The sequence below is a fragment of the Lontra canadensis genome, unplaced genomic scaffold (genome assembly GCF_010015895.1).
Source record: "Lontra canadensis isolate GAN:19392208 unplaced genomic scaffold, GSC_riverotter_1.0 scaffold144, whole genome shotgun sequence".
Classification (NCBI taxonomy): Eukaryota; Metazoa; Chordata; class Mammalia; order Carnivora; family Mustelidae; genus Lontra; species Lontra canadensis.
In genome coordinates this window covers 2,894,148-2,906,773 of record NW_022631138.1, presented here as the reverse complement: position 1 = coordinate 2,906,773, position 12,626 = coordinate 2,894,148, and the positions used below count along the sequence as shown (strand labels likewise).

Sequence of the window (12,626 nt, the reverse complement as noted above, 5' to 3'; positions counted from 1 at the left end):
TAGCAGCTGGGTTGGTCCAATGTTGACCTCAGAGGCCCAGGCTTAAAATCCAGGTCCTGCTTGAAATACTTGGATGACTTCTCCAGGTCTCCTGGATAAAGGTAACCTCCCTCACAGGGCATTCCTAGCCAGGCCCCACCTAACTTCCCATCTTCACTTTCAACAACTCCTCAGCCACAAGCCCTGAGTCCCAGCACGTGATGCCTCATCACATCCCAGAGGTGCTAGGAGCTCTTCTCCATCATGCCCTCCCAAATCATTCTCTCTGCCTAGAAATGTCCAGGCCCACCCTCTCTGCCTGGGAAACTACTCTTTCCTTGAGGCCCAGACTAAGTGCCTTTTCGCTTTTGAAGCTCTGTCCAGCCCTCTCCGCCAGCTCCGCCTCTGTCCCACAGTGGGGACCATCCACCTTGCTACCATGGCTCTCCTTACACTGTATAATCCTGAATGATCGGCAAGACCCGAGTGATCATCCGCTAATCCATTCGAGACTCTACCTCTTCAGCACCTTTGGTGTTCCGGCAGCTACTCTGGGTACTGGTGACCTAAAACTGAACAGAACATGCCCTCCAAAAGCACAGAGTCGCTTCAACACATAAACACACAGGTATGACCTGAAAGCCAGGTGACAAAGGAATCAGGGCATATGCAGGCCATGGGGAGGCAGGATAAGAATCTATACTTACTAAAGGTGTCAGGCCAGCATGTCTCTCCTCTGCTAAAACCCTTCCCATAACTTCCCTTCACATGTAAAGATAAACTGAAGCCCTCACTTTGCCTTTAAGGCCCCCATGGCCCAGCCCCTGCTGGTCTTGCTCACCTCCTAACCCTCTCCCTTATTCTCCAGGTTCCAACACCCCTGCCTCCTACTGCTGTTTGGACACACCAAGCCCCTTCTGTCTCAGAGCCTGCACGCTTCCTATTCCTCTGCCTCGTCACTCCCAGGCCCACTCGCTCCTGTCCTTCAGCCTCAGCTCAGAGGTCAGCTCCCCAAAAAGAGTCACCTCCCCTGACCAGCTTCTCCCAAGTCATTCCATAGCTACCCCACCCACACTCTATCATGTAAACTGCTCTTGTTTGTTTTCTTCCTTGATTAGTTGCCTGTTTAGTGTTTCTCCCACTCAATTATCACCTCCAGGGAAGCTTGTTCTTATTTACCAGCCTGTCCCCAACTCCCAGAATAAGAGTGGAATAAAAATGTGTGGAATGATATTGCAGTCAGATGGGCCAGGATGACCTTGAGTTCCCTCATGTACAGCTCATGCAACCTTCCCCAAGTTATTTCACCCCTTCTAGCTCAGTGTCCTCATCTGTTAAATGGGTACAAAAGCTTGCCTTGCAGGCTGGTTCTGAGGGTGAAGACAACCTGTCCTTGAATGGCCTGGCCCCTCGTGCATGTTGGATGGACGCAGAGTAGTCCCACAAAGGAGGAAGAGGGCTGGCAGCCCACTGCTCTGAGCACCGACATCATGGGCTCTCTGCCCTAGCCTGTTCCTGACCCCAGATTGTCTGTGAAATGGAGAGGGATTCAGGCTCTCAGGACAAGTGTCAGTCCTATTCGCAAACTCTCAGCCAAGTTCCAGCCCTGTATTGCTGGCTGGGACAAGTCACCTGACCTGAGCCCATCAGTTTCACCACAGCCTTAAACTCAACACGCCCAGGACAAACTCACCATCTCTCCCTTACTGCTCCTCACACATCCACTAGCAGACAACCAGTGGCATGGGTCAGTCAGCTGAAAGAGATATTCACTGTGAAATATCTGATAGGCAAATCACAAGACTTGAACTAGAACTACAATTGTGAGCAGCCCGAGATGTTGTCCATGCATGGATGGGAGGGGAAGAGGTGGATTCTTCCTGCAGCTTCTGGCTATTTCTAGAAGCTCTGGAGCAGATGGGCTACAGGAGAAGCTGTGGGCAGCCTTCCAAGAACACACCGAGTGACCCATGCACCTTTCATTAAACACTGTTCACAGGAGCCTACTAAGGCCTCATACTAATTTCCTACTGCTGCTGCAACAAATTACCACAAATTTGGTGGCTTAAAGCAACACACATTTATTATTTTACAGTTCTGGAAGTCCGATGTCTGAAATGGGTTTCACTGGACTAAAATTCAATTGTTTCTCCCAGAAGCTCTAGGGAAGAACCTTTTCCCTTGCCTTTTCCAGCTTCTAGAAACCACCAGCATTCACTGACTGGTAGCCCCCATCCACTACATTTGAAATTAGCAGCATAGCATTTTCTAGTCTCTGGCTCTCATCCTCCTGTCTCACTCTTATGAGGTCCTTCGTGGTTACAGTGGGCTCACTGGGATAATCCAGGATCTCCCCATCTCAAGACCCTTACCTTAATCACGTTTGCCAAGTCCCTTTTGCCTTGTGAGGTAAAGCATTCACAGATTCTGAGGGTTAGGATGTGGACATCTTTGGGGGCGTTATTCTGCCTACCACACAGATCCTGAGCAGGAGGAGGTTGCCTTGGGGGATCAGCCTGGAACTCAGCCTCCTGCCTCCCTACCGACTCTGTTCAAAGTAGAACTCAGTGCGGGCCAATGGCTCACTCTCCTTGACAAGTTGTACTGGCTGCTGGGGCTCAGCTGGGCCACAGAGAAACCAGCCAGGCCAGGCAGCGGCCTCAAGCCTGAAAGCTGAGCCCAAGCTTCTCTGGAAGAAGGTGAAGCGTGTGGCCTCTTCACCACCCTTGTACAGGTCCTCGATGTTCACATCCTGTGGGGGTAAGGGGGCTGCTGCAGGATGAGGCCACTGGTTGAGATATCAGCCCTAGAAGCCCCCTGGGGGGGCAATGAGGGACTTTACAGGGAGGGTCTGTACCCAGGGCAGTGCCTCCGGCAGGTTCTAGAAGGCAGGGGTCTTGGCACTAGGTGCAGAGGGAAGGGGAGGCAGGCGTGGATCTCGCTGGGAGTCCACAAATGAGTGCTGAGAGGCCAGAGCACCCTGGAAGCCAGGCCATGTCCACAGGGCCCCCCAGAACACAGTGTGGTTTCTCACCTCCAGCTGCAGGGTAGGCCCCTCTCCTGTCTCCACACAGGCTAGGCAGCGACGGCCTCCCTGGATCCCCAGGAAGATGGGGAATTTGGTGCGGTCCAGGCCTCTGTTGGGAAGTATGCAGATCTTCTCTGGGAGGAAAGAGAGAGAAGAGAGCCAAGAGATAAAGGACCAAGATGGCAAGCTCTCAGTGAGCTAAGCCCGGGCAGACAAGACCTGCGCCAGGGCATACCTGGCCTGGCCCCTGCATGGAGGCTGCTGGGCAGACTGGGACCCCTGCAGTGGTCATGACACCCTCAGAAAGAGAGGTCCTCAGCTTCTCTCTGCCTCTTCTTACTGTCACCAGAGGCAGAAGGGAAGGGGAGAGCTGACAGCAGGTGGAGCATGGGTGTGTCTGAGGGGAGGGGGACCCCACATGCTCACCCCACAAGCTCACCAGCACAGCAATTGTCCGCACTGGGATCTCCCACCAGGAGCTGGTCGCCTCTTAAGTATAGAGCCTTCTGATCCGCATCCTTAATTCTGTAACAAGACAGTGGCGCTGATGGCCTGCTCCCTTCAGGCACCGCCAAGCCCCAAAGTCTTCCCACCTCCATGCTCTGGCGTACCACACAGAGCACTCAGGTGTTCTTCTCCTACAAGTGAGAAGTAGGTGCGTGACCCCACCCAAGAGCGAGTGAAACCAGGTCAGCCTTAAGGCAAGGGAAGGTCTTCTGGAACTTGTGATTCTCAGAGGCTCCATTTACCAGGGTTGGCTTTGGTCAGGGCCCCTGGGGCAGTGAGGAAAGCTAGTACCTTCTCACTGATGGGCAGACAAAGTTTTCCTGATTATGTTACTCCCTTTTCATGTCCTTCCTGAGAAATTTCCTAGTGAGGCTCAGACATCTCTAGGATATAGTGAGCCTTATCCCAGTTTTTCTGGGCCTGACCCAGTTTCACAAAAATGTTTCATTTTCTTCAGCAAAGAGGATTACTTGGATGTATAATAAAGTGTGGTTTGTGGGGCACCTGGGCGCCTCCGTCGGCTAAGCGTCCAACTCATGATTTTCACTCTGGTCTTGATCTCAGCGTCATGAGATCGAGCCCCATGTTAGGCTCTGTGCTTAGCACAGAGTCTGCCTGAGCTCCTCTCTCCCTCTCCTTTTGCCCCTTCCTTTTGCGCTTACTTGCTCTAAAATAAATAAATACATAAAGTAAAACATAAATAAATGAATAAAATCTTGAAAAAAATAAAGTGTGGTGTGCTTTTCAAATATTTTAAAGGCTTTTCTATAGAACAAAATACACAAATCAGGAAAAAAGTATATCCTATGTGACAGCAGGTGTGCCAACATGCCCCCACCCCATTCCATGTGAGGTGTGTTCTGGGGCGGCCCTGCATTATGGGTGCCAAGTTTAGGAGGTTGGTGAGGAGCCAGAGCAGGGCGTGATTACAGTCATTTGGGGTTGGCGGTGGTTCCAACCATCAGCCTGGGAGGGTAAATACGTGCTGGGAGCAGGGAGGAAACCACGGAGAGTGTGTGCAACATCAAAGTCACGCAGGTTATTAGCTCAGTGGCTTGGCTGGTTTCAAAATGTCTGTCAGCTGCTCTCAGGACCTGGGGAGCCCTCCCGATCTCCCAAGGGCAGAAACTTGGGGCCAACGCCATCGCCTCCAGGAGATTTTTTCTTTCTCAATAACAGCTAGTTATACTACCCTTAGCTAATGATTATATGTATGTGAAGTAGGTTCACTGGTTTAATAAAAAGAAGGATCTGGAAAGAGCTTGGGCTTGCTAGCCAGCCTTCCCTCTCCAACCTGGACAACCAGGGCTCGGGGGAAATTCATCTGCGGGCAACATTCTCTTTGGAGACCAGAACCCAAGTGAGATACCCCAAAAGGCTGACGTCTGTCTTGTTACGTGGGTACTCCGTGCACACGTGTTTTGTCCTCTCAGGCACATTGTAACTTCCAGAGGCCCCAACCAGCCCCCTGGTGTCTAGGACAGGGCAGGCCCATGGAGGAGCTGAGGAAATGTGGCCTAGAAGTCAGTCCTGTTTTATTCGCCTTATGTCTCATCTCGTTCCTCAAAGGGCTGGAGGCAGTTTACAGTGAAAAATCACAGGCTATAAAGTGTAACCTATAAGGAAAGTCTCAAATGTCAAATGAGGTAAAAGGGAGTTGGGAGTGCAGATAGGGAGGAAAGGCCACAGAGGCCAACCTATAAAGATGCCATCACTGAGATTCAAAATTATCTCTGAGCTCTTAGGGAAAGGACAGAGCAGCACAGAGGGTGAATCCTGGCTCTGTGTGACATGCGGTAATTTATTTAACCCCTTTGAGCTTCGGTCTCCAAATCTGAATGGACTCAGTCATGCCCTCCTTGTAGGTTACTCAGGAGGGAGGCAAGGTAGCAGAAAGGCTGGCATCCAAGGTAGCAGAAAGCCTGGCATCCATGGTCAGGGAAGAGAGCTATTGTTATAATGGTGATGATTAAGCTTAATTATGAGACACTTGAGATTTCTCAATGAGAAGGAGCCACCTCCCTCCCCTCAGCCTTCTTTCTGTCTTCCCACATCATCCCCAGACCCCTGGTTCAGAAAGTGAGAACTCCAGGAAGACTTACGTGTAGTATCTTGCCATGGGGAGGGAGCACATTCCTGTGGTTGTGGGCGACTTGTCCTGCTGAGGGGGAAGGAGAGAAGGGCTATCAGAGAAGGGTGGGTAGAGCTGGGGAGCAGACCTCCTGGGAAACCCCCAAACCACCAAATCACAGGGTAGAAAAATCTCTCTAGACTGCTTATCTATAACTGGCTTGTCAGAATCTTCCATGGTCTCCACAGCCCAGCAAGCTCCAGGCAGCTCTGCTTCACTCTCCTTTGGGGCCATCATAGTGCTAGCTTGGGAAAACTAGAGAACAGGTTCTCCAAAGAGTTTAGACAGGAGTACTTCCTGGGGCTGAGACTGAGGTGGGCTGTGCACCAGCCTCCCAGTATGAGGATGAGCTAAGCTCAAACCCTGTCCCACTGCCCAGCCAGGCCCTAGAGTCACATGAAGGTTCTGATTCACCAGGGCTTGAAATGACTCCACGACCAGATAGGTTGGGGAACTGGTACACCATCTCGGTTTTTCTCACTCTCCAGGAAACATATAAATCACCTGCCAGTTCTGGTTCCCAAGGTCTGGGCTGGAACCTGAGACCGCATTTCAAACATGCAACCAAGTGATATGAACATCGCTGGTCCCTGGCCACACTTTGAGCAGCAAAGTACTAGATAGATGATCCCCAGCCCAGCCAGGTCACCAGCTGTGTCGCCTCAGTGAAAGCACACTTTGTCGTGCTCTCTCTCAGCCAAACTACTGGTGTTCCTTTGGTTATAGCTGCAAAAATAATGGGCAGGCTAGCAAATATGCCAAGTTCTGGCATGGACAGATACAGTGGAGGTCTCTTAGTGGGGATGATGATTCTTATTCCTGGTCAGTGTGAACATAAGGAATGGGCAGAAATTTAGGGCAGGTCCAGTCCAGCTAAATCTCCAGAGGCCCTAGAAGCCTCCTGTCCTGGCCCAACCTCAAATCCCAGTATTTCTCTCAAAGACCATCATATCAGGCACCCCCTTCCTGGGTTCTGGCTAGACTGCGATGAAGTGAATTGGAGTGAAAAGCCAGCTTCTACTCCATCAAAGAGCCTGAGGTCCTGGGGCTGAGAATCTGTCATGGTCCCTCCCAATGCACCACACCCTCCTTCCCCTAAGCTTTCCCTTCCCTAGTCCCCCCAAGTGAACTTACCCTGGACTCTGGCCTATTGTCCTCCCTGGACACCATCTCTGGCTGTCTCAGACTTCATCAGTCCACCTGTCCTGAGTCAAAGACCACCACCCAAGTAGCACTGGGCTTTCTCCATCATACCCCCACCTTGTTCTTCTACACATTTTCTATGTGGACAGTGCTCTCTCCAAGGCCAATATTAAATTCTCTGGAACTAAATCTAAAGACTCTTTTGATTCTTCTGGTATTTGGCTTCTGCCTCCTCAGAGATGTTGACATTGACTGACTCCCTTCACACTTCCATTTTCCCCTTCCCAGGTCCAGGTAGATTCTCCCTTCCATTTGGCAGTGTCCCTAAGGCTGGAAGTCACAAGTATAAGTTCTAAGCACTTCTCAGTCATACCCCCGTGGAGTTGCCATTCATCCATTGCCACAGCTGCAGTGACCACCTTAGTCCAAAGCCTCCCAAGCCCCGACTGAACATGCTTCTTTATCTCCAACAGTCCCTAGGACACCTCCCTTTGGACTTCCTGCCATCCCACCCAACTAAATAGATCAGAAGTCAAATCAATCTTCTCCTCCTCCCAGCCTATTCATTCCCCCCTTCTCCTTACTCTATGTCTGATTAACCAGCAAGTTCGATAAATTAGTCTTTAAAATATAATTTTGTCCTTTTTTTAAGATTTATTTATTTTTGAGAGAGAGAGAGCACAAGCATGAGTGAGAGGGTCAGAGGAAGAAAAACAGAGAATCTCAAGCAGACTCAATGCTGAGCACGGAGCCTGAGGCAAGGTTCAATCCCACCACCATGAAATCGTGACCTGAGCTGAAATCAAGAATTGCATGTTTAACCAACTACACCACCCACGTGCCCCTGAAATGTAACTTTGTCTTCTTAATAGCCATTGTACCTGTGCCTGTATTCCTGGCTTTTCTACCTTCAATCCAGCCCGACCTCTGGGAGGTACTGGACCTGTGTTCTAGGTATTGCTTTCACAACATCCCCACCCAGCTCCATAGTCTACAGTGACTGCCCATTTTATCATCATCCGGCCCTGACACACTTGTATGAGTATATCTCGTGGACACCAAACTACCCCTCCAGGCACATGCTTTCTTTCTTATCTTCCCAGTGGGCATGCTTAGAGTTGTCTTTGATTTCCCTCCCTCAAAAGCCATCCCCCGTCCTTGCCAACCATTCAGGTCTTTTGGCATTAGAGCCACTGGATATGGTATCATTTATCAATAGGTTGAGTCTCTAGCTCTGCCAAATTAATTATCAGGTCAGAGTAACAGCTCAGACATACAAGGTCATGTCACCTCACCTTCAATTCTCAAAATCAGCATCTATAAGATCATGGAATTAAAATCTGTGGTTACTAAGATTCTTTCCAGATCAAACAATCTATGATTCCATAACTCAGAGTTTTATGTATCTTTCCTTTATCCTTGCAACTCCTACGCTGAACTCCTATTAAATTTCTCTGTATGGTGTATTGTTCTATATATAAGCATTTGTTTCCCTTATAAAAGTTAACAATATCTTGATCCATGAAGTGTGGGGTGGAGCTCCAACCAGCCCGACACAAATATATGCCTACAAGCGGGCCATAGAAATGCACACAGAAGAATTCAATGGCAAGATTGGGTTCTAGACCTAGCTCTGCTACCAACTGGCCCTGCTGCCTTTGAAAGTCCTCTTGAGTCCCTGGGCCTCCAAATAGTCATCACTAGGATGAGAGGCTGGGTAAGACCAGTATTTTTCAAAACTAAGTTTCACAATGAAAATTTACATGGAAACCTAATGAAAGGAAAATGGATAAAAGGGACTTGTTTTTGCTGAATCAAAGAATGAGGGTGACACCAGTCCCATGCTAACACTGTCATTGACCCTAAAGCTGGCACCAGGGTATACATAATGAACCCCAAGCCTCGTCACATGCTATTGAATACCACTGGCCTGGCTGATTTCTTCTGAAATTACTTTCTAAAATCTATGGCTCTAAATGTTCAAAAATCTTGACTTGGCTTAATCTATGCCTTCTCTCGCATTCTTTCTATGTGCTCCCAGACTTATTTAGCATCCCACAGTGTTCTGTGGAGGGGATACCTCATTATCTAGAAAGCTTGCCAAGAGGAGTTAAGAGAGGGGGCATACCAGAGATATTGATATAAAGGAGAAGGAAAATGAGAAGGAGAGATTGAATACTGCCTATCAACCACTGACCTGAAATCCTGGGTCCCTGGGACGTCCGAGTGATTTCTCCAGGGCATCTGCCCTGAGTTTATACTGTCTGGTCAGGGTGGGTCAGGCCTGCAGCAATCGTTATAATTAGCTTCAGGATGGGAAAGAAGAGCCTAGGGATTTCACAATGTCTTTAGCACAGTATGGCTAATAAGGAGATGGGAGCATTAATGAGTGTTTGTTGAAGGGGGAGAGAGTCACCCATAAAGCCCTGGCAAAAGCCAGTCACTGGGCCCCTGCTCATAGCTACTGTCATTGACACTGTTATTGGTGGCTTCAATAGCCAGATAAACAGGCTTGGGTTCAGATGGCTTCATATCACCTTCCCGTTGGTGCCCCATGAGGCTCCATCCTAGGCTTAGAGAGGTAGAAGTGGCAAGAGGGGGATGTGTGTAAGGAGCCCAAGGACAGAGCAACTTCTGGTGTTTTAAGCCAGGCTGTGGCCAGCGAGACAACAAAAGAGAGGGGACTGATGGCACTGGGAATATGGCCTTGTTTGGAAAGAGGGCAGAGAATTCTCTGCTTTTCAACAAGTCCTATTAGCTGTTACCAGGTTGATGAGATAGAACATTTAAGGAAACCCACCTACAGAAGACATTGACCTTAGATCCATCCTGGGACTGAGCAGCCATCGTGTGTCCTGGAGGAGTAGGACACATGATACAGTGTGAGCAGGGCAGGAGTAAAGAGAATACTCAAGCCTCTAATCAACATCTCTTACCTCAGTGCATCCATCCACTCATCTGTCTGTCCAACCATCAGTCTACTCATAAGGGGTGGAGAAGCTTGACACTGTGCTCTCTGGAGACTATCTGCCTTACTGTACTTCTTACTCTTAGTTCCACAAAGGGCCTGGTAAGAAAGTAGGAGAGGTTGATCCACATTACAGAGGCTGCAAGAGTGAAAGGTAAGAAAAGATAGGCAGGGAAGGGGACCCAACTTCCATTTCCTAAGGCCAACAATCATTCTTTACCCCCTCCCAATCTCTTATCTCTCTATGGAAAGGACCAACGCATGGGGTATTTTGCCAGACAGTCAATGAGCATTTACTGAGCATTTTCACTGCTGGGTGACAAAGATGTGCATTGCATGGTCCCTGTTGTTAGGCAGCTTTACAGTCCAGCTGGGGAGCTAAGTCATAAATACTTAAGAAGATAATTAAGAAGACCAGACTCCCTAATCTGCAGGACAATGGCACGTTGGAAACAATAAAGGCAGAGAATCTCCTTGGGTAAAAAAATTCCTAGAATTGAAAGGGCTTTAGACATGGCATATAGCCTCCCTCCAAAGGGAGAAATCTGTGCTATGGCACCCCTGAGACATAGTTAATCAGGCTCTCCTTCAATACCTCCACAGTCTCTTGAAGAAACCCTAACAGTGCGTATGGTCCTTGAGGTTAAAATTTTGGGGTCACACATAACTTCTACTCTTCAGTCCTGCTTGTGCCTCCTGGAATTACACAGAACAAGTATATTTTTCTACTAGGAAGAGCTTTGAGTGTTTGAATGGGGATTTCTGTGTATTGCTTCTCCAGGGTAAAGACCTTCAGCTTCCTAGCATCTTCCTAATGACTTGGTCTTGGGACATTCTCTACTATTCAGGACAAACTCTGAGTCCTCAATGCCTATTCTTGGCACAAATGCAGTGTGATGTGGACACTACACCTCTATAAATACAGGTTACGCTGGGGGCTTATATTGAAATTGAAGAAATCTAAAACCACCATATCTTTTTCATGTGGTTCCCAAGCTCATACATTCCTAAAGGTAGCATATTATATTCCTTCTTTTTCTACTGACTCATGTCAGCTCATCCCTGCTAACACCATTTGTAATTCTATCATCCTACAAATGATGAATCAATCACTTTAGGCAGGAGAAAGCTTCCAGACGGAGGTGATATTTCAGCTTCTCCTTGAAGGGTGGGCCCATTTAGATGGGTGGGCCCATTTAGATGGGTAGAGAAGAGAGAAAGAATAGTCCAGGGTGGAGGAATAGTTTCCACATTCTGTACTCGCCAGTTTCCATGTATTTGTCAAACGTTATTTGAAGTGCTTGGGAAAAATCAATACAGCCTTGACATTAAGGTCATTTCAGGGGTCATAGACCCCAAATCAATTATTACAATGAGAGGCAGTTGGCATAGCAATGTAGTACAGTCAGAGAAGATGACCAGAGATCTCAATTCAGCAAAGGCTTCTTGGAGGAGATGATGATATGAGACTATGGCTAGGCCCATGGACAAAGAGAATGTGAACTGGGTCTGTAGAAACAAGCCTGGTGCCTGGAGCCTGTGTTCTCAGCACTCCTGGGAAGCCTGTGACAGGACCTGTGCTGTCTGCTACCCAAGGGCTTTGGCTGCATCTGGACCTCAGCAGCTCCACAGAGACAGACCCTTCTGGTCTGGCCACCTCCTTGCTGTGCCTCAGCAGAATCTGAACCTGCCAGGTTGGTCTGACTGGAGTTGCAGGAAGGATACCTGAGGCTCAGATTTAGGCCTCTCCTCTGGTTTTTGTTCTGATCACCTAGAGTTTAGGCAGGGATGTTGGAGTCACAGTCCCAGTTACATTGGACCAGAGGTGAAAAGGTAGTCAAGAGGAGCTAAACCTTGCAGGCACAGAGAATAGTCAAAAACTTTATTATGATCAGCTGTTAAACAGAATGATGGAATAAAAGGGTTGATGTTGATTTTGAGAAGGAAAATGAAAATATCAGAGAAAATTGCAATCATAATAAGTGCATTTATTTCTCTTTCCCTATGTATTAGCTATCTATTGATGTGTAACAAGTGATCCCAAAACTTAGTTGGGGCACCTGGGTGGCTCAGTTGGTTAAGTGTCTGACTCTTGGTTTCAGCTCAGGTCATGATCTCTCAGGGTCATGAAATCAAGCCCTTCATGGGGCTCCACACTCATCAGGGAGTCTGCTTGAGACTCTCCCTCTCTCTCTCCCCATCCCCACTGCATGCACTCTTTCTCTCTCTTTCTCTCCCTCTCTCTCTCTAAAAAGATAAATACATAAATCTTCTTTAAAAAAAAAAAACCTTAGCAACTGAAAGCAACAAACATTTATTTTCTCAGTTTCTGAGGGTTGGGAATCTAGACCAGTTTAGCTAGGTGTTTCTGCTTCAGAGTCTCTCCTGAGGTGGGAATTGAGCTGTCAGTCAGAGGTGCATCATCTGAAGGCCCAACTGGGGCTGGGAAACTGCTTCCAAACATGCTCATGTGGCAGCTGGCAGGAGGCTTCCTTTTTCAACACATGGGTCTCTCTATAGGACTGCTTATGAGATAGCAGCTGGCTTCCCCCAGAGCAAGTAAACAAAGAAGCAGAGAGACAAAACAAGATAGAAGACGCAGACTCTTTCATAGTCTACTCTCAAAGTGATATAATATTACTTCTGCTTCTGCTACGTTCTGTTGGTCACAGAGACAGCTCAGGTGCAGTGTGGGAGGGAACACACACATGATGAGAGATGGGGTCAGCAGCAGCTTTGTTGATGTCCTAGGGCTGCCATAACCAATTGCCACCAAGTTGGTGGTTTAAAATGATGAAAACTTGTTCTCTCATAGTTCAGGAGACTAGAAGGCCATCCTCCCTCTGAAGCCTTTGGGGAAGAATTCTTCC

General features: G+C 48.3%; 1 protein-coding gene across 1 annotated transcript; it reads right to left on the bottom strand.

The window, feature by feature from the left end:
• Positions 1–2,312: 2,312 nt before the first annotated feature.
• IL1F10 (interleukin 1 family member 10) lies at positions 2,313–9,641 on the bottom strand. Its single transcript, XM_032843851.1, has 6 exons — positions 9,589–9,641; positions 8,986–9,072; positions 5,617–5,675; positions 3,447–3,532; positions 3,014–3,141; positions 2,313–2,731 (listed from the first exon to the last, which is right to left on the bottom strand). The coding sequence occupies exons 3-6, from the start codon at positions 5,646–5,648 to the stop codon at positions 2,519–2,521; spliced, it is 459 nt and encodes a 152-aa protein (XP_032699742.1). The 5' UTR covers positions 5,649–5,675; positions 8,986–9,072; positions 9,589–9,641; the 3' UTR covers positions 2,313–2,518.
• Positions 9,642–12,626: the final 2,985 nt, after the last annotated feature.